The 27,491-nt window shown below is 38.0% G+C and overlaps 1 protein-coding gene across 9 annotated transcripts in view; it reads right to left on the reverse strand.

The window, feature by feature from the left end:
- Window positions 1-27,491, reverse strand: part of PPP6R3 (protein phosphatase 6 regulatory subunit 3) — a 58,582-nt gene that overhangs the window by 24,501 nt on the left and 6,590 nt on the right. For 5 of the 9 annotated variants that reach the window (XM_035327159.1, XM_035327158.1, XM_035327154.1 and 2 more), the window contains exons 2-13: window positions 18,125-18,287; window positions 17,607-17,716; window positions 13,024-13,151; window positions 8,718-8,950; window positions 7,083-7,269; window positions 6,207-6,344; window positions 5,800-5,865; window positions 5,230-5,342; window positions 4,392-4,505; window positions 3,570-3,699; window positions 1,902-2,054; window positions 475-624 (exon numbers count right to left, since the gene is read on the reverse strand). In XM_035327159.1, the coding sequence (XP_035183050.1) occupies window positions 475-624; window positions 1,902-2,054; window positions 3,570-3,699; window positions 4,392-4,505; window positions 5,230-5,342; window positions 5,800-5,865; window positions 6,207-6,344; window positions 7,083-7,269; window positions 8,718-8,950; window positions 13,024-13,035 (1,296 nt within the window). In that variant the 5' untranslated portion in view covers window positions 13,036-13,151; window positions 17,607-17,716; window positions 18,125-18,287. The remainder of the gene's footprint in view (window positions 1-474; window positions 625-1,901; window positions 2,055-3,569; window positions 3,700-4,391; window positions 4,506-5,229; window positions 5,343-5,799; window positions 5,866-6,206; window positions 6,345-7,082; window positions 7,270-8,717; window positions 8,951-13,023; window positions 13,152-17,606; window positions 17,717-18,124; window positions 18,288-27,491) is intronic. The other 4 variants (XM_035327153.1, XM_035327156.1, XM_035327155.1 and 1 more) reach the window with 4 other exon arrangements.

The following is a 27,491-nucleotide window of genomic DNA, read 5'->3' on the forward strand; positions in this document are numbered from 1 at the left end:
GTAAGTGGAACACTACTGTGCATTGCAGGGTTGATTTTAACAAATCCTGATGTCTTATAAAACAATTGATTTCAGGTTTAGGATTGATACTTTCATTAAACGATTCAAAGTTCAGAAGCAGTTGACAGATCCCTAACAGGAACCTGAAGGTTGAACCTACATCAACTGAACTTATTTTTGAATGTAGCTGCTGTATTTTAGTAGTGTACAACTACCAAAATAGCAATTTTAATTCTTAACAAGAAGAGGAAGTACTTGCAACCTTGCATACTTGCTCACTTTGAGGGCAGCAAAAATCCATTCCATGGCACTTCTGTGTTTAACAGCCTGAACTGACACGCTAAGAAAACCCAAAAGAGTATTATTCTTCATTCTACATAAAATATAGCCCAATCTGACTTTATGAAAGAATAACTGCTACCATACCTTGGCGAGAAGAACATTCAGCGAATTCCTCCCAAAAGCATAACTTACGTGTTTCAGTAAAAGATTGTCCCCAGTGGAATCCTGATCTGTAATTGTGCCATTTTCTGTGCTTTCAAGAGGACTTGCAAGAATCAATGCAATACAGATTTCTACTTGAGTATGCAAAAAGTTATTCCACGTATACTTAAAGAACATGTCCTAAAAAACAAATTCAACAGGGTTCACTCACAGGAGGGTCCTTTCAAACATACCTAATACCCCAGCAAGTAATTTGAATGGCAACACAAGCAGATTCTTCAAGTTTTACAGTAAGTAGCATTGTACATAATAAAGTGTGACCTACACAAATTGTAGATTATGCTTGCTGTTATATACATTATATACACTTATGCTTGCTATTACCAGAACATAAGGACTATCATGCAGAATGAGAATAAAAACCCAAACAGATTTATCCTGGGAGTAACCAATAATGTACTTCCAGATAAAGACAAGGCTTCAATGATACTCCCTTCTTAATTCTTTCTGCTTGCTGCAGCCCTGAGAGTTCCCAAGTGAGAAATAATATTTATGACCTTCTTAGTCCTAAAGTTTCTTATTTGAATTCACCATAGACTTTCAACATCTACACTATGCTTTGGGAATGTGCTCTTCACCTTAATGAGATGCCTTACGTCATCTACCAATTTTAATCTTCTATTACAGAAAGCTACATCAAATAATCTAGATGTAGTCTGAGAATACTTATGTCTTACACAAGACAAAACTGAGGTTGAGAGACAAAATTTTGAGCTGAAAAAAGCTATTTTAGTTTTGCAACTATCTGCTTAAAAGCATAAGTTTACATACTGTATTTGGAAACTACAGTATAAATTCTAGCATGTTTGCTAGGTACTCGTTAAATTATGCCAACATTTGAAGATTTTGGTCAACCTAAGAACGTCTGCTACAGCTGAAGCCTGAGTTAGGAAGTACTCAAAGTGTAGATGGCAGGCTAGAAGTTTGCTGTGCAACATTTTGCTTTCAAACAGCTTTAAGTGTACAAGCTACCAAAATAAACTGTCCCTTTATAAAACAATGCTAAGATACCATTTAGTGTTCTACATATTAAGACACAGAAAGAGGATTTGAGGGAATAGCTTCAGAAAATAATAAAAAGGTAGGGAAGCGTTGAACATGGCTGAAAACTTGAGCATACAGATGAAAAATAAGCTTAACCTCTCCAAGAAAATCATGTATATTTATGAATGTGGAGAAAATAAGAACCATTGAATCGATGAGAGGAAAATGCTGACTTCAGACATGAATTTAAAAGTAAAATTAGTTATCTGGAGTTCTCAAACAGTGCACTAGAGGTCACAACACAGTCTGAGAAGTTATGCTGGAAATGTATTACAAGTTATCTGCATTGACAGAGATAAGATCTTATTGCCACCACAGCATTTCACAAAGATAAGGCAGCAGAAAGTTCTTACCAGTATAACTCCTATGCTGTTAAGCTCTATAAGTTCCTGATTGACACTGCTCGTATTTATCTGTAAAAGGCTAGATATTAATCTAATCACATTTAAACGTGTGTTCCCCACAGGTGGATCCAATACACCCCAGGTAGTCTTCATGACATTTTTCTAAAAAAAGACAAAAACATTTTTTTGTCAAAAAACTTGTTATTACTACACACAATAACAGAATAGTGCTTTAAAATTGTACACAACTAGTCCTTGAACAAGAGCTTGCAAAAATTGAAAAAACAGCTTAGTTCTGAACACTATAGTTTATTTTAATTTTACAAACAGGGGGCAATGAAAGACAGCCACATGGAACCAATGGCACTAAAAATTGATAGGTAGCTGTAAGAGTTCAGAATAGATGAATTCCATCCAACCTTAAAAAGGATTAAGAAATACTTAAACTTTTCAGTGATTAATCCAGCTACACAGCTACAGTTTACATTACCACAGTAACTGCAGAACAGCTAGGTAGACAGTCTCTCAACACGTTATGCCTCAACAGTTCTGACTTCATATTGCTTCATATACATGAAAGCAATTTCAAACAAGCTTCTTTAGTTGTGTGTAACAGAAGAACACACTGAAGCTCCACCTGTAGTCTCTGAAGGAGTTACTTCCAACAGCAAGAATCTCTTTCCATGAACTAATAGGTCCTTGTATTGCAATAAGCACCATGGTTTCTACATCAAAATTTTAGCTGGCTGCCAGATGAGACCTGTTATCACTTAACTAAGTATCAGCCAATCAGAAAAGTCTGGTATTGACTACTCTAAGAGCTAAAAATTTACCAACAAATATGCAAGGAGGAAGGGAAAGTCGTCACGTAAATGTCTTTCTTCCTATAATAAAGCACGAACACATTTTGACAAGGAGACCACCTAGAAATGTACTACCTTCCACAATACTGGACGTCATTTTGGCCTAACCCGTGCCACCCTTGTGTCAAAAGTGGCAGACAACCTGCTAGTTCACTCAGTCTGCTCTTCACCTAAGGCAAAATTTAAGAATATGGATAAGACGCTCATTTAACTAGTCCTTAAAAACAGAGTCAATAACTTCACTAGATGATTTATTCAAATGCTCAGTCCTCTTATCACCAGAGAATACTCAAGTATCTTATAGGACCTTGCTTTTAACGTATATCTTGTTGCAAGAAAGATTATTTGCATTTTTTGTCTCTTCTGCACTTGAAAGCTTGAGGTCCCATCTTTTCTACACTAAAACAGCCTTTAACGCTACCTTGTTTCCACCACCACCTCTTATCTGATCTTTAAGCTTCTGATCATTTTCACTGACCCTCAGGTCCTTTACTCCTACACATTAGGGCACCCTGAACTAAACTATGCCTCAGCTGCAATTCTGCTGGTAACAACTGCATGGAAAAAAATAAATACATTATAGGTAAAATCCCTATTCATACAACGTGCTGTATTTATCTTTTGCAACAGCATGACATGCATAAGTTGATTACCATAAAAAGGTCAGTTAAAAACCATAAAGAATTTGGCATGCGTAGACTGTATGGTACATGCAGTAGAGCTGATCTGCTCTGGGTCCTGGACAAGTCCAGAGGAACCATGCACACAATTACAGTCTTGCTTCACTTCATTTGGCAACAGAAGTTTCACTTACTTTTGGAGGCTCAAGTAGGAGTTCATGGAAGGATGAAAGTCGTGCTTTTATGGCTTCTAAAACACTTTTATTGACAGAATATGTTGAATTGCTCATGCCTGGAGGACAGATCTCTATATGGCCTTCAAATCTAAAACACACAAGCAAAGTCTACTATCAATACCCAAACTAGTTCTATAACAACTCTAAAGCTATGATTCTCAGCATCACAGTTCTAAAGGCATTAAAATAGAATTAAGAGGAGGGCAAAACTAGGAGATTACAAATACAAATCAAGAGTGAACTAATAGCAGAACAAGATTCTTCCCAACACTAGGCCTAATATATCTAGATTCACCACGTTTGAAATCTCCAGTTTGGTTTTCAGCTATTGAGATTAAACTTTACGGCTGTTCTGTTCCTTCTTTTGTGGCAGAGAAAGAGCTTCACTCATCTATCAAGCCTCCCTTCACGAGCTTCTCAAAGTTATAAGAAGATCCCAAATTAAAAAAAAAAAAGTGAATATCCAGTCACTACACTGTCCACAGGTGCTCTATTCCTTGTGTCCAGGAAAAAAAATGACGAAATGAAATTAGTCTTATCTGACATGTGGCAATTAAACTAGGTTCTGGAAAACACCACAGAACGACCAGTCATCCGGGGGAAGTGTAATAAAAACCGCTGGTAACAGCAATCACACGGTTTGCTCTTTTACTGCTTCACCTGTAAAAGGCCACTAAAATGGTTCAGTCATAAGTACACGGAAGGCACTTTGCTTACTATTGTTGAACAACAGTTTAGTTAAATTAAGCAGCTATAAGTACAAGCAATAAAAACACTTACGTCTGTCGTCTTGTCTCAAGTAAGGTCAGTAATATTTGGATTGCACTGACTATTGCAGATTCATTTTTTTCTTTGTGAAAAATATTTGACAGCAGCTGCTCTATGATTTCTCGTCTGAAAAGAAAGCATTGGCATCATACATAACACTTCTTTAGGATACAGCTGTTAAGAGAATTGGCTACTGTTTGCCCACATGAAATTAGAGAAGAGGATAATGAAACAAAGTCTGTTATTTCAAGCCGCCAGGTGCTGCTAGGACAATCACTCCCCTATGACATCACTACCCCAATCTTATTTCCCTATTCCCTCTCTTGATCTCTTTTTTGTTTTGTTTTTTTAAAAAAAAATCTATCCCTTTTTGTACTGTTGGTTGTCAGTTTTCTGTCAGATCAAAAGACTCAGCATGTCATACAGCCATGTAAACCTAAACCTAGAACCTGCAAAACAAAGAAGGTGACAGAAAAATCTCTGGTAAAAACAAACAACTTAAATAAGAGATCAAAGCTTAAGTTCCCTGTGTATATTCTGCACAGTAGCCAGCTAACCTCCACATTCACATGTGTGATAGCATTAACTCTGACAGTACAAGAAGTATTTTAACATTCCTCAGGCAGAACCAAGATACTAGAATGAGGAAATCTTAAGTGAAGCCAACAAGGAAGTCATCCAGGTGGGCTCCACTTACTTGCTGAGCTATTTTAAATTGCACAGATAACAGGTAGCCAAGAGAAGTAATCAAGAAAAGGAAGCTTACAATTCTAAAGGGTTTTAAAGGTCAGAAGTTAAATAATAGTGCTCTGATGAACTGAAAAAAGGTCAGAAATTCAAACTAACTTACTTCTCTAGACTTGCAAGCAGTGGATCTGGTTCTGAACTGTTTTGTATTTGTAACATCTGGTCTCTGCTAAGACGAATAATTTCACAGAGTGACTGTGATGCATTTGAATGTCTCTGGAACAGAAAAATAAAGCATTATGGATTAACAACATGCTGGACTAGAATTCTTCATTAAAAAGCTGCATTAAAAAAGCTTGGACTAGAGTCTCTCCTAACAGAAAACATTTTAGACAATAGCTTTATGCCATATCTAAATATTAACAAGACAAAAAAAACTCAAGTCATGAGACAATTGATTTTCACTATTAAAAAGGTGAAGCATTAGTGTTGAATCTTCAAACAATACTCAGTCTGCATTAGACTTTGACTACCTGATAAACTGAGCAGATCCTAAGGAAGGGGAGGGGAGGGAAAGGAAGAAATCAGCTCTCCACAACCCCGAACTACCATACTCTTAAATAACAAAATCCGGTTATTAAAAAGAAGCAAGAAAACAGTAAGACTGAGTTCTAACACTATTTTACAGCAACCTGCTGCACAGATGTATCCAAAAGAGCAGACCAATACTTACATCTTCATCTTGAGATGGATGTACGATTTCCACAAGCCGCTGGATAATTCTCTCCTCATTTAGCCACTGTAAAAGTGTTTGTAGACATTAGCAGGAATGTTAACCAAATGAATGAATTAAATGAAATAAAGGATTTACAAGAACTAGTTTGAAAACTGCCATTAATCATACTGTTGATATTTCTAAACAAGGACTAGCAATACATCAGGAAAAAAGGATAAAAGCAAAATTAGCATTTCTGAGGAACTGTAAAAAATATGTATATTTACTGTCAAGAAGAAAACCCTTCCCAAAACACCTGCTGGGGTGGCAGAGGTGAACCACGCTACAAGTTGTCTAAGTCTTTTACAAAGCATCTTTTTGACAGTTCACAAGTCAAGCAAAGGTATCTGAGAAGTTTTACTCACATTTAACACTTCTTGCCTGGGCTGTGGAGGTTCTATGCAAGTCAGTAGCCTGAGCAACAAGTCCATGATAGCAGAGGTCCCTATGTGCTTAATAACGAGGTCTACAAAATCATGTTTCTTCTTTAAAAAATCCACAATCTAGAAATTAACAAGAAAGAAGCTTACAATAGTTTACCTGTAGTTTACATGGTAAACTACACCATATACATTTCAGTTTCTTTTAGTTACCAAAATGAGAAAATAAATGAGAACTTCATAAATACCTCTGCCACTTAGCAGTGCAAGGCAAGGTAAAACAGTACATAGCAGTACATAGCAGCTAAAGTGGCACAATACAGATCTGTCTAGGTGGAGTATGTCTTGGCCCTTCTTGCTAGTCCAGGTTGCTGACCATAAACTACTTAAAAATCTACAGTCATTTTTCCTTTTTTGTACGAATTCCCAAAACTCCTGGCTCAGGGATTGAGGCAGACATAGTAAAGCCTTAACATAATATACTTTCAAGCAAATACAGAGCTTGCTAAATTAAAAAAACAGAACAGAGTCACAAATGATTTGCTCAGGTACCAGAGCCAGCCATACCAGCTGTTTGCAGGGTCACACAAACACAGAGGAGCACTGCATTTCTGGATGACGATTCCAAACGTCTCTCACCTTTTTTGTTGTTATGACAGTCTTCCACAAAAGTTCAGACCCACTCCCACTGATTCAATTAACTTATCTTCATCTCTAACAGTAATTTGATGAAGACACCACCATGCAAATATTGAGCTACGCTAAACCAAAATGTAAGCAATGGCACACAGGCAGTTACTGTTGGACAAATAGCTCGGGCAAATCTGGAACTGTTAAACTGGAGAGCTTTTAAATATTTACCTGTTCTGGTTTTCTGCTTATAAGAATACTTAGCACCTTGCTGAAGAAACTGGCAAGTAAAGGGTTTAGAGGAGATTCATTTAAGAGGAAGCTGTACAGTTTCATAAGTAAGGATTCTTCTTCTCCCAGTCTATCATTGATCTGTGAGACATCTGAAGTAAGCAGCTCACAGGATATATTTGGATATCTGGAGAAAAGGAAGAAAAAAAGTGTGCATATGTGTATCTCCGTTATTAACTCATACTTCAAAGAAGGTACACTTTCAACCTTTATATCAGAACCTGGTGGGGTTTCTGACCAATTTTTCAAGAATAGCTCTGCACTAATAAAAAAGCAAACTACTGCAAGGTAACAACTATGCATTCAGGCTACAAGCTGCATTATTTCATTTAGAAAATGGACTACTACATTTTTCAGTTGAAATAGAACAGCACTTGGGAAGTAGGGAAAGGAAAGAGCAGGGTTTTATTTTAAGATCCACTGTTAAAGCCAGCTGTTCAAGTATTGACCTCTCATTTCAGAAGACTATTTTTTTGGAAGAGGAAAAAGTTAGCTACTGAGAAATTAAGCAGGTTGACAGTACCAGATTGATACTAATCCATCCCCAGTGTTTGCCCCTTTCTAATAACAGGGCTTACATGAAAAAGGTCAAAAAATCTCTTCTAATATTTCCATACCTGGTACAATTGTGTAGAGACTCAGTGAGCTAGCCAAAGTCCAACAAAGCCTGCAAAACTAGTTAGTATTGCTAAATACAGGAACTTACTGGTTTTGATGGCCTCTTAATTACTCAGTGTTCTGAATTGTACTTCTGGCCCTGTGTCATGAAGCAGTACTATCACCCACTCACGCTAGCGATAATTACAACAGCATCAGCAATTTAAGGCTTTTAAGTGAAATACACTGCTATGTTAAACTCAGCTAAAAACACCCAATGGAGGTTTGGTTTACCAAAAACAGAGAATTGCAGCAGCTAAGAGGGTACTCTATCTTATTTTTCTTTTTACATACTATCATAAGAAAAAGCAGCTTGCTGCACAGACAACTGTAAGAGGCCAAAAGTGGTAGGAAGTGCTTGTATACAAACTCTTAGATTAACTGTGAATTTGAACCTTCTCAGCGATCTAGCAAGAATCATGTCCGTACCCAATTTTTACACTTCTAGCTCTGCAAAGGAAAACACAAGCAAATAGATGTTAAGGATATTCTTACAAGGAGTGCTGCAGTGCTGTAAAATGCATCTTCAAAACAGTTTACTAATCGTCCATAAAACAAGGCTAAGCAACTAACTATAGTACCCAAATAGGAGTTTTTACTCAACTATTTCTGATCATGTGAAAAAATAACAGAAAGGCTCTTCATACAAATTCTGGTTTCTGTACTTTTTCTTTAGGCAGCAACTGGTTTTGGAGGCATTTCTGGATAAGAGGTTTCCATTCAAAAAATATGCAAGCATTAGAATGATTTAATTAAAGAGTTCTACAAAGCCCCTTCAAAACAAGTGTACTCAAAAGTTAATAGCATTATACTAAAGAGAAGCATGCATTAATTCAAAACATTATCAAATTAACACTGAAGTAAATCACCCCTCATTCTACCTTCCTAAGCCCCCATCCACCCCAAAAAAGTTCTTACTTGTATCGAATTTTTTCATCCATGTCTTGAGGCGGCTCTTCGATAATAAATGAAACTAAGTCTTCCAAACATTCTGACTTCAACAGAAACTCTATAAGTTTGCGATTCTGAGCCTTGCACTCTTGCAGGACGTCCTCTTCATCCATCAATTCCTTCAGTGTTACATCTTCTCTCTCTAGAAGTGTATCTATGTGGGATGACGAATGGAGATCAAATTTCCAAAACATGCTGGTCTGGATAAGAAGAATATACACAAAGCATTAAGCTTACACATGCATTTGAGCAGTATAAATACTTCATAGTAGTACTTCATAGCTTCTAACCCCAAATGGACCTGCACGCACAGAAGTTTTCTAGAACTCGAACAACACAATGGTAGATACTGAAAAATCATCACAAAGCCTCAAAATCAGACTTGATTAAAGATGACTGATATATATTTTATTTGGTATATTTTAACACTCAAAATTAGCCAGCTCCAGGGTTTTTACCTACATGAACAGAAAACTAATCTGCATTAAAGAAAAAAAGGTTAACTTTTAATAAATTTGTTCTTGCTACTCTGCTTCTGATCTACACCCCAACCCTCAGATTCAGAGCAACCTGTTCAGCAATTACTAGATCTGGCAGAAGATAAAATGGGCAAAGAATAAGCACAATAGTTTAACCACCTCTGAAGCTGAAGAGAGCACCTCTAAAGGTGTAGGAGTTATAATTATTTAACGTGCAGGCAGCACATGCCAGAAGTGTTAGGTGTTGGAGCTAATTTCAGAGCAGGACTCACTGTTTTACCATACCTCCCTCCACAAACTTGGAAAACAAGGGACAACAAAATTTCTTACGCAGATGCTTGAAAGGCCAGTGTCCCCAAGTAAAGAAACATCGCAGAAGATTAACATCAGCATGAGCAATTTAACTTTTCCATATAAAAATATTTTTAGCACCTCCATATTAGTTTTGTTTCTTTAAGACACCTTGCAAGCAGCTGCTCCTGAGACAAGTATGCTACCAGAAAATAATATTTCAGACTCAACTCTGATAAACTCCTGCTTTCCCTTCACTCTCATTAAGATCACTACAAGCATTTGCTCCATTCTCCCCTTTAAAACAAGGCTTTTACATGGCAACACTTAACCTCTGATAAAACATCAGCTAGTCTTGTATGAATGCAGAATTTGAGAAATTGATTGGATTGAAAGAGATACCAGATATCAGTAAGGAAGAGTTTTCCCTACAGCTGCAAACAGCGTAATTTTAAGCAGTACTCAGAGAAAAACATTTTTTGCTCCTTTATTAACCATCTTCCAAGTGTGAAGGATTTAGTTAGTGTTATTTCCTGAAAATTAGTAACATTATCAGCTGGGTGGACATTTGGTTACCAACAGAGAACATAGGTGAATTTGAGCAAGAACACTTCTGCAAACTGCCATTTTATATGCAGAAGGTGAGAGTTTATAGACAACAATCAAACCGTACCTTTGTCATATCAACTCTTATGACAACCTACAGTATCTAAAACTTACTCAAGCTAAGAGGCAGACAGTCCCCTAACGAGTAAATATGAAGAAAAAACATTTTTTTTTGCCTCAGTTTTTCATTGCAATGACAGATCATCAGATATTAGGAAAAAATTCTTCACTGTAAAGTAAAGTGATTGTAAAAGTATTGGAAGTATCTGATTGTAAAGTATCTGATTGTAAAGTATTGGAACAGGCTGCCCAGGGAAGTAGTTGAGTCAACATCCCCAGAGGTCTTTAGAAAACATGTACATGTAGAGCTCGGTGACATGGTTTAATGCTAGACTTAGCAGTGCTAGGTTAAAGGCTGGACCAGATGAGCTTAGAGGTCTTTTCCAACCTAAATGATTCTCTAATCTTGGGCTGCCAAGCCCTCAGAGTTAGAGGACCATGACTGGGGGAGGAGTAACTTTCCATCTGTGGCCGCCAAAATTGTGAAGGACCAGTGTATCAGCTCAGTGTTTAAGTCCGTGGGGCCTGACAGGATTCACCCAAGTGCTGAGGCAGTTAGTACATGTCATAGCTGGACCCCTCTCAACAATTTACCACAAGTCTTAGGAGGCTGGGGAGGTCCCCGCTGACTGGTAGCTAGCCTATGTTATTCCCATCTATGAAAGGGGCATGAGAGAAGACTCAGGAAACTACAGACCTATTGGTGTAATCTCAGTCCCTGGAAAAGCTAGGGAGAAGATTATCCTGGGTGCTGATGAAAGGCATTTAAAAAATAAAGCTATCATCAGGCATAATCAACATCAGTTCATGAAGGGCAGGTACTGCCCTAGTAATTTGGTTTTCTTCTGTGATAAGGTCACCCTCGTGGCAGAGGGAGGGAAGACAGCAGATGTAAACTTCCTTAAGTTTAATAAGGCCTTTGATAATGTCCCTCATAGCATCTTTCTGGACCAATTGTCCAACTTCGAGATAAACAGGTTCATGATATGCTGGGTGTTAAATTGGCTTGACGGTAGAGCTCAAAGGGTCGTAGTGAATGGGACCATAGCTGGCTGGCAGCCGGTCACTAGCAGTATTCCCCAGGGCCCAATTCTAGTCCTGACACTTAATCAACAATCTGGATGCAGGACTGCAATGCATCTGCAGCAAGGTTGCTGATGGTACTAAACTGGCAGGTGCTGCTGACTGACTCCCTGGAAGGAAGAGAGGCCTTGCAAGGGGAGCACTGGGCAAGAAGCAATGGCAAGTAATTCAACAAAAGAAATTGCCAGGTGCAGCACCTGGGACAGAATAATGCCGGACACAGGTAGAGACTGGGAGACAAGCGGCTGCAGGACAGCTCAGCAGGAAGGGACCTGGGGGTGCTGGTCAGCAACAGGCTCAACATGAGCCAGCAGCATGCCTGGCAGCCAAAGCACAAATGGCATTTTAGGATGCATTAAACCCAGCATAAACAGTCAGTCAAGAGTGATTCTCCCGCTATATTTAGAGTTGGTGCAACCCCACCTTGAAGATTGTGTGCAGTTCTAGGCTCCATAATATAAAAACAATAAAAAGGTCCCTAAAATTATTCAGAGGAGAGTAGTTGATCTAGTAATAGGGCTGGAAGGCATGTCCATGTCCTATGAGGAGAGGCTGAGGACACTTGAGTTGTCTAGTTTGGAGAAAAGAAGCCTAAGAGGCAACCTCTTCTCCCTAATAACCAGTGAACATGAGGGAACGGCACGAAGCTGCACTGGGGGAGGTTCAGCCTGGACATTAGGAAAAAATTCTTTACCATGAAGGTGGTGAAATACTGGAACAGGCTTCCTAGAGTGGTTGAAGCCCCTTGCCTGTCAGTGTTTGAGGCATTTGGATAATGCCCTCAATACTTTCATCATCATGTTTCAACTTTTGATTAGTCCTGAAGTGCTCAGGACTGAAGTGCTCAGTTCCAACTGAACTGTTCTACTAGGACAGCATTAAGCATTTATTTAAGTTTAAGTGGTTTCAGCATGCCTACCACAGCCACGTAGAATAGGGAAGCATCAAATTTAGCACTTCAATAGTCAAGATAACAGAGACAAATCCAAGGACCCAGCAAAACTCTTACGATTCTCTTCATTAGAAGACTTTCAGTATTTGGTTTAAAAATTAGAGTAAGCCTGGTATACTCACTACAGAGAAGTTGTAATTGCTTTTAGGGTTCTCCTTGTTGCCTTAATTATTGCATGCTGTTCACTTAGTACCACCTTACTTTGCTTTTGTCAGAAGATTTTTTGTCAGGTTTTTGTCAGAAGCTGTAAGCATACATAATTGCCCCCTGATCACATAGCTTTCTGTTTAAAGATACAGGAATCAATCAGAAATCATTCAAGAAAAGGTACAGATAACTTCAACTGCAGCATCACTACTTACAATCATCTGAGAGCCCATGCAAGGATTAAGTGGTTAAAAAAACAAAGAATCTTTTCTACTAGAATTATTAGTGAACTTACAAGCAGATTTGAAAACGCTCGATTTCACACTATCTTAAATTATACAACGTTATCAAGAACATTGGCTTATGGTTATTTGGGCTTCACACAGTCTCACCATGAGCAAGTAAAACTAGTGCATTATTAAGGGTTACAGAATATTTGTGTTTCCCCCCCCCCACAGCTCTAGTAAGTACAAATACCTCCCCCACATCCCATTTAGTACAAGTAGCACAGAGTGGTTACTTGCAAAGATGCTTATTCCAGATGTAAATCCCCTCTGCACTGACTAAAGCTCAGTAGCTTCAATCTATTTCTCAATTACTTGTTTCAAGAGAAATTTAACAATGGAAAATAGCAACAACAAAAAAAGAGGCATACTACTGCAAACATGTTACTGCGTAATTTCGCAAACTGTCTCCCAGGCAAGCTCTTTTAGGGGGTGCTCCCTCAACATGTCAGGTGCCGGCCAGAGTTTACTCCATCACTTTTCAACAGGAGCCCAGGTCCTTTGGAATAAGGAAAAATAAACACCATAAAATGTGCCAAAGAGGAAGTCCAGGAACCCTGAAGAGAAGAGAATTTTCGTAGGCGTTATCACCGATGATAATCTAGAATCAACCTACCACAGTTCTGAATTGAAGTTTTAAAAAACTGTTCTTCCCATAGACTACTTCTCCCCCTTCTCTCCCAAAACCTACCAATTTTGAAGTTCTGAATTATTTTCATACTTTTTCAAGTTTCAACCCCATTAACAGAGGCAGAGAGTTAAAGCTTATACCCACAAATCAGGAGTGGGCAACTTCCCTACTATGTTCCTCCCAAAATTTCATTATCTGCTAACTTATGGTCAGCTCCACAGATCAGTTGGGTTGAGTTACTCCCAATGTTCAACACCAGGTCCAATAGGAGCCTCAAAATCACAAAACACAAGATTTAACACAAGATGCAAGAGACTGTCAAATATGAACCACAATCAAGATTAGATACTACATGAAGCAAAGTAGTGCAGGATAATACTAAAAGCTATCTGACATTGCAAAGAAAAATTGTATGGTGAAATTGTTGCATATATTTGGTTCTCAAATAACATTTAGTTAGCTTTCCATAATCTTTGAAAGCTCCCATCAAGCAAGACTAACAGACTTCCAATGCACAGAAAGATTTCCCATGACAGTTTCCATTGACTTTATACAAATTATGACAAAGTTCCTAATGAATATGTATCAGTCAGAAAAAAAAAAAAAAAAAAAACATTTTCCTTCCTTATTAATATTCTAACAGATTCTTTTCTAAATGAATACTGAAGTAATATTCCATATAGTGAACACCTGACTTAAAATTGTAAGGAAAGAAAGCAGTTTGGTAAAATGAAGAAAACCTGTCATTGTTCTGAGATACAGGTAACTGAAATTCTCATTTTAACTGCTTGTTAAGTGGAAGAAATAAAGCTCAGAAGTGATTTCACCCCAGAAAAAAAAAAAAAAAAAAAAAAGGAAAAGAAAAGCTTAGTCTTCCTTTTCTCCTACAGAAGGAGAAAACCACACTGTATATATTTTTTTAAACAGTAACTGGTTTGTGGTTGTCTCTAAGGGCCAAATGCTTAGTTGACATCTCCACAAAAAAAAAAAAAAAAATGGTTACAATTAAATGAACAACTCTCTCCACAGCTTCCAATGGATGTAGCAGTTAAACACTTTTCCTGAATACAGACATTCCTGTTTTTAATCTATAGGATGAACATGTAAATTCTAGTCAAATGAGCCTATAGGGATAATTTTGGAGACCATCTCCTGTCTTGAATCTTCAAACAAAACACACTTTTTACTTTAAAGTCCCATCAGTAAATAAAACTATTTAAGAGAGCTGCTCATTCCAGTTCAAGACTTAAGCATCTTACCTAGGTAAGACAAACATAAGAAACATACTTTACCAGCAGTTAATTCCACCTCGGTAGCTTCTACCTAACTGCTGAGGGCTGGTAGCTACAAAGCAGAGATGGTCATCTAAACCAGCACAGAAATAAAACTAAAAAAGTAAGGCTTTAGGTAAAAGTACTGTTTTACTGTGTTTTACTTGACTGCTAGATATGTTAGAAACACATGCACAAACCTCCAGCAGGAACTTCACACATTTGTACAAAAATATCCAATTTCATTACACAAGCAATAAAAACTTATGAGTATATTAGATATTAAACTGAAGCTTCTGTAACATATTAAGTCTAAGAAATGCTACATAGGAAGTAATAAAAATTGAATTATCAAGCACCAAATTCAGAATGTAGCTCATTTTTCTCTATGTACCTTTATATTTTCTTCATACGGGGTTCAAGTGCACAGATGAACAAATCAGTTACTTTTGCACCAACAAACTTTTTGATGATTGAACATAGCCTAAGTTATACAGCCTATTTCAGCCAAACAGGCTTTTACACCTCTCAGGTAGCAACTAGCAAAAGACAACTTTATCACTGGATACAAGAAGAGCAGCTACAACAGTAGTCCCTGGTGACACCCCAAAACACTCAAAGTCTTACATTTCTTAGTGCTTTCATAAAGATTTTTAAACACAATATACTGCCTTCTAAAAAGGAAACATGCAAGTATGCTTGGGGAAGTAATGAGGAACACGAAAATCTTTTAATGATAAAACTAAGAATTTAGCAACATTTATAAGACCTTTAAAGACTTAAGTGGTTTATTTAAAATGCTAAGCATGTCCTTCTGCCAGCTCAACTCTGTATCAATTGGTTAAGTACACTTACTTTCCAGTTTATTTTCCCCCAAGCCAGGGACATTAATTAGATACCACGCTAGCATTTATAAAGTCGTTATTTTGACACTAGACGTGTACTGTCTGTTCAAACCAAAGCTAAATATAAGTACATGCCTGAAGAAATTCAGAGCTAGGCAGAAATATCACTGCCCAAAATTGACAAAGAATAACTCTAGCAGCTATGTTTTAAATCGCCAATTTGACTCAGCCAGAGCATTGTAAACCTGCTACCTACAACTGCCTGACCTTTGTTTGCGGAAGACCAATTCCTCATAGCATAAAATATCTCCAAACCTATTATATGGAAAAACTTAGCATGTATGCATTTAGTCTGGAATCAAGGGCAATTTAAACAATGCAACACTAAGAAGAACGTAAGACACCTGCATTCTAGCTCGAACCAAAACTGTTATTTTCCATAAAATAATAATAATTTATACTAATATACAGTTATGCCGTAACTGAATTCTACACTTTTTCCACTTGATGAACTCAAGAAAACTTCTCATGCACAGGCACACACATTGCTTCTTCTGCATTAGGAGATCAGGGCAAAAATAAGGGGACTGATGAAACACACTGTTTGAATTGGGCAGAAGATAAACATTTAAGTGTAAAAACCTCTCCCTGACTATTCCTTATTTGTATTATTCAAATTGTTTTGAATAATGCAACAGATACCAGGCTTATCCGATACGCAATTTTTACATAAATTTTCAATTAAACACTCAAAATTAATTAGATTGTTAGCTAGAAAGATACAAGTTACTGTTCCAAATCCTACATTCAACTACATTACATCTAACAATCAAAAATACAGGCAGTAGTACAGGAGAGTTTTAAGGAATTGGATCATGAAACAAAACAGTGTAAGGGGAAACATCTTAGTAAGACCTTACCATCATTAAGCTGTAAGATCCAGGAACTGTTGTGGGGGAGCATTCCTTGTAAATAACCTAGTGAGATTTCAGTGTTTTGAACTCTTGGCAAGTAGAGCTTTTCACCTACCTACCAAAACAAAAGACTGCTTCTTCCAAATAACTATCAAGAATTCCTGTGTAACCGAATTATGTTTGTGAATACAACAGAACCAATTCAGCAAGTTCATTGACTACTCCGCAATTTAACATTGTGCTATGGATATGATCAGTTCCAGACATCACACCCACTTAGATCATACATATTTCTCAAGTAACAGCTATACTTTCAGAAGGTAACTACATGCTGGTGTGAAATGTGATCTAGTCTTTTCTTAACCAGAAGAGAAACACATTAGGAAACAGTACCAAGACAGTAATTTTTGTAACATTCTCTTAAACAGCTGCCTCTACCTCCTAATGAGGAGGGAAATTATCTAACAAGTAAGGACTTCCAATCCCTTCTTCTTAAATAAGAAACTCCACTTCCCAAAGTTCAAAGAAGAGTCCTGCTATGGTTGCAGAGCAGCTAAGAACTGGGACAGACAAGCCCTTTTTTGTCATTCCAGTCTCCCTTATTTATTATAGTAGCTGCACTTTTGTCTAAGACCAGAAGTGCAAGTATATCAATTTTTACATAATATGTATTATATCCATCATGTGCATATATACACAGACACCTATTATGGCTGAACATCCCAGTAGTCAGCTTCTATGACTTGAAGTATACAAATAACTCCTAAAGTAGTTCACGTTGACTCAAAGTCACCAATTCCTCAAAATTCATGAGGTCATAACAACCCAGATGAAATATGCAGCTCATAATGAAGTTACAAGAGCAATTTTATACCAAGAAACAATTGTATCCTTGTCAAATTCCTACAAGATCTCAAGACACTAGTTAACAAGTGTTAATCAAAATAAATCTTAATAATTACAAATCTTAATAATTACAAATTAAGACACTGATCTACCCTTCCCAAATAGAAAAGATTAAGTGGAGTTACTAGAAAACTATTCAACATCCATTTACATATTTTAAATAGTCATGTCAAGGAATTCAGTTAATTCTTGGTATTTTGAACTCTTCTGATTATCTTCAGAATGGAAATGAAGTTATTTATGAACTGAAAAGAACGGGTTCAGCAATACTATAACAAGAAAGCTAAATAATACTCAGAACAATGTAGTTTGATACCAAGAATTCAGTCGCAGAAGACAGTATTATACTCTGACACAAGAACCTATAGTGCTAAATGTCATTCATACCTAATATGTCAGTTCATGAACACATTTGCTTTGAAACTCTTCAAAGAATTGGAGGCTGGGCAGCTGATACACTTCCTGGCACAAAATCAAAACACTTTAAAACATGTTCCCTGTAAAACAAATAGAATAACCACAACAGCGTGTCTAGATGACCCTTGATTCTCATTCTAAGACCAAAGGGAAGAGAGTGGAAAAGGGGCAGCAAGAAAGAAGGTACTGTAACAGCAGGATGGATTAAAAGGCAAAGTCAAAAAACAGTCTGCTAGAAAGTAGTCAGAAAAAAGCTGCAAGAAAAGGGAAGGAATGGCCATGAAGTCTAAACTGCAGAAAAGAAGAACAACTTGGAAGGTGGCAAATGTGAACCTACAGAAATCAGGTAAACGAATGCCTTTAGTGAACATCATAGATATGAAAAAAGTTAGAGCATTCAGGAACCACTTAAAATTTAAGCTAAGGCTTTATAGATGCAAAAGCTAAATATACTGCTATAGATGAAGTTTAATAGCAATGTTTCTTACCTGTTAAACAAAAGCTTTTAGAGTTAAAAAAACAGAATTTGTATGCTCTCAGGCTCCTTGCCCATTACAGGATATCCTGGCAACAGCAAAAATCTTTCAATCTACAGTATTAGCAGATTAGCAGGATTGAATTAGGATTGAATTAGATGAAGCAGATTTCCTCCTACAACGACAAAAAAGAGATTTTATAATTTAATGTTGTTAACATGTTCTGTTCAATAGTTCAACAACTGCATGAACAAAAGCACTGCTTTGCAGGAAATAAGACACGTGAACTGAAGGAGGAAACAGTTTGCTGTGAAAAGTGTCGGTCCAGTGCACCTTACTCTGAAAGTAAGTTCAAAAGCAGCTTTGTCATCTGAAAGAAAATTGTTAATAACAAGTTTAAATATGCCCCTTCAATTCTGAGGGGCAAAGGAAGATGTTTTGTGTCACTGAAGTAAAGATGCCTTTATAATTTGCACTTGACTATGGAATCTAACACGAATCCAGACTTGTAAAAAACCATTAGCAATTTCATAAGAAGTCACATGTTCAGATATAGATAAATATATTAAGATTTGACTTAACCACAAAGTGGTACAGAAATAAACATACAAGCATTCAGAATGCCAGTTATGTTGGCCTAAGTATATACAGTTTAGCCAGTTTCAACTTGAAATCAGTTTTAAAAACACAACCACGTAAAACAATCTACAGAGAGACTTGCAAAGTAACCAGCTGTTTTGGGACAGCATTCAGTCACCTACAATTCATCACTAAGAGGACCTCTGATTTTGACAGCTTAATTCCTTCAGTGTAAAGCAAAGTAATGTTGAAGAGCATTACTAGGCATCCATAATTGCCCTCTGCCTAATGCCTACCTGCCTGTGCTTTAGTCAACCCCAAACAGGCAAGAAAAAGCATCCTACCAGTTGATGCTTCTTTTTAAGTGTGGCTGTTTCTGGCAGTAATAAGAAAAATTTAACATGAAAATTCACCTTCCCCCTCCACCAGTTACAGGAGTCTTTTTGGGTTTGATTTAAGAGGCAGGTTTCAAGATGAGACCTGTTCCTTTAGGGAACAGGGTAGTATTAACAGGTTCATTTAAAAAAGGACAAAGTACTAGCAACTAAGAAGAATATCAAGTATAGTAACAAGTTCATTAGATCATGTCAATGTCTACCTGGTATTTGGTTTAAAGGTTCTACTATCAGTTTGTCACAGTTACATATTCAACTAAAAAAAAAAAAAAAAAAGGCATACCTCCAAACCATTCCAAATACTCTGCTAGCAAAGAAAAGAGAATGATCTAATTTTACACCTCCCATGTTAAAGAATATGAGTCTTCAAAGGTGTTTCTTGAGCCTTGAAGATTATTTAATGGCATGTATCAACCTGAAGAAATGTACTAAAAATGTTCCTTCTTAACTAGAATAAACATTTGCATTCCAGATAAACAATCATCCAACAAATGTAGGGTTTTGTTTTGTTTTTAGGGCTGGTTACATTCCACTGCTTGCAATATCACCTTATTTGCTACCACCCAGCAGTTCTGGAAACAGAAGTCACCACATTTCCACTTTGAGGCTAACAGCACAAAGATTCCAAGTCCTGACATACACAAACACCAAATACAGCCTTCTCTAAGGCTATTTTAGTAACCAACATACACATGAACTGAAGGTCAGCGTAATACATTGACCATAATACTTTCAAAGGTCAAACATGTTTTTCATCCTTAGACCTTCAGGTCCAAATGTCAAGTAGATTTGCCAATCCCTTGTGAGCCAAGTGGCTTACTAGGCCAGAAAAAGTAAACAAGTGTACTGAATTTGGTTTGCTTTACCAACGTTGTCTTGGTTGTCATTTCTGGATTACAAATGTACACATGTTCAGAAGCAGAGCTCCAGGATAGGACAGAACGTCACTTCCTCAGTTATGTCATGTAAAAGCAAAATAGGAAGTCTGTCTAGCTTAACCAACTTTCAGAAGAGTTGGCATGGGCCATACAGTACAAATCTGCAAAGATTAATTTATCCAAATGAAAGCCACTATTACTACTCTCCTTACACAGATTGCTTTCTGATATTTCTCTACTCTTCTGTTTGAAAACTTCAGTTTAAATACCATTGTCTAGTACCAGAACAATCAGCTTCTGAATTCAATACAGCAGGATTACATGGAGAAAAAAATGCTAGTGTGATTAAAATGAACACAATACTGGCAGTGCAAATGTTACAGCATACCCTGGGAAGAGTGTTCCACAAGAAGTCTGCTCTAGTGAGTCAGGACGCTGGGTCCATCCCAGAATCTAGAACAGCAGAGCCTGGTTTAAGGAATGACTTACACTCAGTGGTACAGATGGCTTGCTGGCTCAGGCTGTTCCCCTCTGCAAAGCACATGAGATACTGAGAGGGGCTGTATTATGGATAAAGGGAAAAGAAACAGTTCTTTCCTTAAAATAATAAAAGAAAAAAAAAATCAACCAGTTAGGGCAGGTATAAGACTAACTCTGGTTTTCCAGGGATGGCTCACATCCTGTAACAATTCAGCCACTTTAACAGGGCTCCATCACCATAACAATAGCTCTAGCACAGAAGTATTCAAACATAAAACCATGAAGACTCCTCACCACGAGAACATGTGGTGATACGTTCATCTGATTTACCTGAGAAATAAAGCAATGCACAGCTATCTACAGTAGCATCACTCTTCACGTGAAACAACAACATGGTACAGCCTGTCCTAAAGCATTACCTGATGAACCTTCTTCGTGTTTTTTTTTAAGATAGGTGAAAAGCTCTGCAACCAGCTGCCATGAACAGACTAAACAAGTTGTGTTAACGCTGCATTGACTGGGGCACGGTCTATTTGTAAAACTGTTTCCATACAGCTCTATTGATCACACAGTGAAGCTAAAAAGGTCTCTTCAAATCTCTTATTTGCTTACAGAGGCCAATGCAATATTTGTTGCACTTTCTTTAAATCAGGATGCACAACTGCAAGGCACTGAATAGTGCTGCTCTTGCAGTAATTCACCTCTTGCATTTCAGAGGGTGACTTACATAACTTATTATACCCAAGGTATACCCTAGTACACTTGAACATCTTTTTTTTTGTGATGTAAAAAACATTCGTAAATATATCATCACACAACCTTAGCTCTTGTTCCAAGTGTTGGCATTTCCAAACATTCCAGTCTGATTTTGTAGCCCCACCCTCACCGCAGGAGCGATCAGCCCCAGCACCAATTTGGGAACAATGAAGGTGTTTGGACCACAATTAATAATTACTGATGTGCCACTATGCCATTTAGTTTTATTCCCTATTTGGAACATACTGCATTGAGATCAAGTGCAAGCGTTTTTAATGTAATACTGCACTTAAGAACAAGATTGTAAGGTACATTTTTCTCCTTTTTCCAGTGAAATTACAGTCTATCAATACAAAGCTGTTAAGTGTGAATGCTCAAGGCAGAGCAGTGCAAAATCATCATGTAAGAGACTAAATAGCATCATCATCATGCCTTACCACATCTCTCCAAATGTCTGGTAGAAAAAAATCTAGGTATGTCCACAGAGCTCTGGTATCTTACAGCTTACTACGGAAGTAATCAGCAACATCTCCTCCCCAGAAACCCGCATTTAAACAACCCATTGAAAAAGATAGTCCTCAAAGAAAAGAGGCCTAAAAACTTTGTCCACCACCATGAATTCAGTAGGTCAGACAGCTGAAGGGCAGAGAAGCAAGTACAATTGATGTAGCCCAGAATACTTATTTGTGAAGTAGTCAGGTTTAAAAAAAATCTGCACAATACCCAAGGTGACTTTTAAACAACATTTTAAGAAATGGCTCACTTACGCCAGGACTTAAAGTGGTTTAGACTATCAGTTCCAAGCACTTTGCTTAAAGAGTACATATATATGCTCAAATGTCTCCATTCACAACCAAAATAAGGATGAAAAATGCAATCCCATCAGGTCTCAGAGCAGCGCTGCAGCAGGCTAAGCAGTGCCACGCTACCCCAGGCAGCGCAGTCCCTCCCTGCTGGCTCCCAACACTTTACTTGTTAAACTTTCGCCAAGCCATTTCAGAGTGAAAACACACTTGAAGAAGTGACAAATGAAGTTGGCAGAGGAAGTAGGGAAGGAGTTTTTCTGCCAAGTCCACATGCTGGAACAGCTCAAAGGGTCTGCCAACCACTAGGGACAGTGTGGCCAAGGAGCAGGGAACACCGTTAGGGATAGGGAAACTAGGATTCATCTCTTCCACCTCTGCCCCAAGATATACGGGTTTAGGCTGCTGCAGGACTGCAGTACAAAAGTTCATGATCTGGTTACAAATAAGAAGAAGACATAAGGCTAAAATATGACAATTTTGCATCAGTTCTACTGTTCTCTCAGGTACATGAAAACCTACAACACCGATCCTGCATTCCTGCACTACTTCTCCAGAAATGTACAAACCAGTACTACTAACTTGCTGCTTCAGCAGTGCCACTGTTTGTTTGAACACTAAGAAAAAAATAATAATTGTAAATTAAGAAGGCAGCCTTACAGTTCGATGTTTGAATTTTAGAAGTGTTTTCTTAAATGCATTTATTCTCTTCTTTACCTGTAGGTACTCCCAACAAGTGTAGGGGTTTGCCTGTTTGTGCTCCAACAATTTCTTAAACTTTGAACCACAGAATGGCTGGAGCTGAAGGGGACCTTAAAGATCCTCTAGTTCCAAACCCTCTGCCGTGGGCAGGGATAAAAAGGACTTAGAAGGGGAAAAACAACATATTTACCATCATGGCTGCACTGCTTCTGAGTCAACTTTTCACTTAATTTGCCTCACTCTGTCCCAGCCAAATGGTACACTGCTGAAAATAAGCAGGGAAGGGATGAGAAGACTACTGTTTGAACATGCTTACCAGTATTAGGCAACGGTATGAAACAAAGGTTTAAGACAGTACCAGAAGCAGCGTTAAGAGAAGACAATATAGTTGTGTCAGCCACTTTGCTGCATTAAGGCTACTCAGACCTATGCCTCGCTTGCCTTAATTAACCTGAGTACAACTGCAGGCTACCCAGTCACACAGCTTTTTGAACCAAAATCTGTACTTGGCATGGCACACTGTAAACAGCGAAGCATAAGCCTAACTGGCTTGGCCATTTATATCGTGGCACTGCAGAGTATAACGCAAACATACCCACTTTATCGGGACAACCTTTAACTGTTCACTTAAGTTCATCCTCCTTTTCACCTTGTTGATTAAACCTTTAAATTTGTATGCAAATCAAATTTTGAGGTGCATGAAAATACAGAGGCAGAAGAAAGCTGCTTGCTTCAGTAATTTCTAACCAGGGCAGCAAAAAGTATTCCTTCTGTATGGACAGCATAACCAAGTATTACAAGTTTTCATTTTAAGCAACATCTTGGTCTTGTTAATATTGTTCGCAGCTCAGAAGCAGAAGTTGGCAGCAGTTTCCAGCAGTGTGGCACTGCTTGGCTTCATGAAGCTCCAGTCAGCTGTCTTTTAATAAAGATACCAAGAACTGAGCAAAAAAAAAACTTTTTTTTTCCTGTGCTACCGTATCTTATAAGGACAGACAGAACTGACCAATCCACCCTGTGCACACACCCAGGCTAACACGACTGTATCACAACAAACATGTTTTGCTTTTCAAACCAAAGGCTGGAATCCCTATCACCCTTCAAAGGGTGTGCAAGTCTGATAGCACGACAAGAAGAACTGAAGATATTTCCTCTTTCAATCTGCAGTTTAAGCAGGTTAAAAAAAACTACTTGATTTTTACTTCCACTTGGGGAAGAGGATTCCTAATCTTGAATTTATGCACCAAAAAGCTTGGGTCTTCTCTACACTTTTTTCTGCAATCCCTTCAGGATACAAAGAAAATGATGCTACTTTACCACATTTGCTTACTTAAACATTGGTATCTGCATTTAGACAAATGCTTTAGCACTGTTTGGAATCTTTCCTAGTTTAGTGCTGACATTATGCCTGTAGTTCAACCTTTAAACCCAGGTACAAACACCCTCCTTTCCTTCACAGAACAAAGTATATACAGGGGAATAGTCTACAGAAGCCTGTTTCGGGCTCTGTGGGTACTGAAGGTGAAGTAGTTGGAAGAGGGAAAACAATTTCACTGCATTTAGAATGCCAGTGAAGCACTGGACACAAATACGTTACCTTACTACTCAAGAATTAACAACTGAAGTTCAATATCCTCCACAAGCATTTTACCACCAGCTTTTATATTGTAAAGCTACTAGCACAGCCCCTTCCCCCACGTTATTTAAATGACAGGCATTTAGAACTACACAGTAAAAGTGCAGATAGAGGCATGATTACCTTGACTTTGCTGAGATTCAGCTTACCAAACTAAGAAAAACTGCTTTGAATTAGAAGATCTCACCAATGTCTCACATAAGTTCAATGAATGGCTATTTATTGGAGTATCACAAAAAATAAGTTCTAGAAGTAGTTTGAAAAATGGCAAAATAATGGACAATCACTGAGAAGGCATCTTGCACAGTGTCTGAAGTGGCTGTTAAGTTCTCCTTCTTCCCCCTTGCCCCTACTCCCCTGGTAATATATATTTTAGAGCAAGCCACTTCAGTAACCTGAGTTTCAGCACACCGTGCTTTTACTAGGCGTGCACACTGCAGTTACACCACATTTTCCAAACACAGGTGCAGTTGGTGCCTCCACTGAGGGAATGGATGCTTTCCCCATGCCATTCTTCCATTCTGACACCACCAGAAAAACTGTAATTGCCAAGCAGAATAAGGTACCTTCTTCCACCTGCAACATCCATCCTATGTATAAAGATAAAGCCACATTGTAAAGCAAAATGTAAAACCTACTCTGTTTCCTCAGTGGTCTTCAAAATCTTTTTAAGGCTGTTTCAGTTCTTCTCACTTGATCATTAGAAGAGTTTAGTTGCTACCTGGCACCTTTCAGAACTCTGTCACAGTAGCAACGAGCAGACTACAGGGCAAGTCCTCTTCAAAAATCTAGTAATGATTTAAAAGATTTTTTTTTCTTCCAAAGGGAGATTATTCTCACACTCACAAATCTTTACACAGAAGTGATCAACTGAGCAATATCATAAAGTGCAAGCAGATAAAATAAGCCCTTTCAAGCAACATGCCACAGGCTAGGGATACCAAGTTTTTCTTGCTGTGGCCCTAATTGAAATACTTGAGGAAACATTTCAGTTGTCTGTCTCCTCTCCGATTTTCTCCAAGCTCCTCTCCCTCTCAAGACTAGGCTCCAACACAGCAACTAAATACAATACTTTTATCAGCAATTCCTTCCTCCACGCTGCTTTCTCTCTAGCTACCAACATCTCCCTGTTTTCTCCCAATGCAAGAAGAGGCCTTAACTCTACCCTATAAGTGTAACTTTACACTCCATAAGTAGGAATTAATGTTACCATTAACCCAAACCCAGGGTAAACAATTACTGAAAGGAGCACTGATGCTTCTGTCTCATAGGCCTACTCTATGCATTTGGAGAAAAGAGTTTCAAAGAAAGCAAGCCATTTGAAATGGTAGCCCAGAACTTAAATAAACTTCACCATTTATTTCATAACAGCATTACAAGATATACCCCTCCCCCCCAAAAAATGCCTATTTCCTGCTAAGTATAAACTCAGAAATCAATTTTCTGAAGATCTAACCTTAGTGTTTTATACTTCCACATAGATTTTGGCAAATCTTATTAACATCGCATAAAGTTAAGTCACCAAGAGCACGACAAGCAGCAAGGCAACTTTGTTAAGGATCAGGATCATTACAGTTTTGAAACTATCCCCAGAAATTAACTTGAAATGCTTGAAAGCCTAGCACCAAAGCTTTGAAGCAGGTTTAGCTGCAATTCAAAAAAAATAAAAAATAAAATTAATAATAATAATTAAAATAAAAAATACATCATCTATTTCCCCTCCATATCTCATTTCTGTATTTTCAACTACCACCTTGGGTTCACGAGCTGTTCTTGCATGTTTTCTATAATACAGTTGAGACATTTCTCTACAAAAATCATGGACAGTAAAATGAATCTACCATTTTTACTTGCATCATGCTGCTTAGCAGATCATATACATAACTTTGGTCACCAATTCAGTGCTGCAGCATCAGGCAGTTGGACTAGATGATCTCTGAAAAAGGCCCCTTCCAACCCACTTATCATAATTCACATTTCCAAAGACCACCTTAATCACCACAATCATAGTGTTCACCACTTCCAACAAGTACGTTACAGACACCGACCTAACCTGTAACCTGCCCTGTCACGATGGTGAGGATCAGCGCTGTGGTTACATTTCCTATATCCATAACAATTTCATTCTTGGCTGCACAGGACTACAGCTTCAAGGGAGAAAAAAGCAACTCCATTGCATTCTGGTCTCCAGCCTTACAGCTTGCACATTTCTCTGAAAAGCTGGAGTTAATTTGAAGAATCCCTGAGTGTGGAGTAAAGGAGGATTGGGTCAGTGTAGTTCAAAGAAAAAACTACTGTGGAAGAACTTCAACATCACTGCATTCTGTTGTGCCCTAGAAGGAAGCCAGTTTCCTATACTGCAAAACATGTCACACACACACAGGTGTTTCCTATACTACAAAAGATAGGAAACAACCTACAGGGGTTGTGGAATTTGAGTCATTTTTCAGACAACCACAGAGAGGTGCAGAATTTTATTTTTAAGACTGTTTACCTCTGATATCCCATCCCTACAAGTCCAATCTCGGAAACAGTTTCCTATGCAGTTAGTAGAGAGTTCGGGATTAATTTGGATTTATAATTTGCGTTTCTGAATCAAAGCACCCAGCTAAGGTGTAGCTAGTACTCCACTCAGCCATGGTGAGGTCCTTTTTTCAGATATACACGTTTTGAGATGCAAGAACAGCAGGAGAGCACATCTGAACACACTTCCATAGGAAAAAAGTGTCTGTCCCCACCCATGACTAAAATCATACTAATAAGCAAGGCAATGGCACCTGGCACATCTACTGACAAATAAAAGCAATCAAATATTTGTAACGGGTTGAGAACAAGTAAAGTTTTAAGTTCAGTCCCCAGTCACACAGTATTGTTCTTATAAAAAAGTTCGCGAAGTTTTGGATTGTGACTCTATAAGACAGTCTTGACCTGGACAACAATACAGCTAAAGAACTACAGATATAGCACAACTTTCATGGCCTGATAGCAAAGTGTATCCCTTTTTAAATGAAGAGAGGCATCCCATAACCACTGGTAAAAGTAACAGGAAGGACTCAGTAACATTAAAACAATTGTAAGGTTTTAATTTTTATGACTATCCTGCAGCTAAGTGCTAAATGCTACTGCCAACTAACAGCTGTGACAGCAATT

This window comes from Oxyura jamaicensis, chromosome 5, assembly GCF_011077185.1.
Source record: "Oxyura jamaicensis isolate SHBP4307 breed ruddy duck chromosome 5, BPBGC_Ojam_1.0, whole genome shotgun sequence".
Taxonomy (NCBI): domain Eukaryota; kingdom Metazoa; phylum Chordata; class Aves; order Anseriformes; family Anatidae; genus Oxyura; species Oxyura jamaicensis.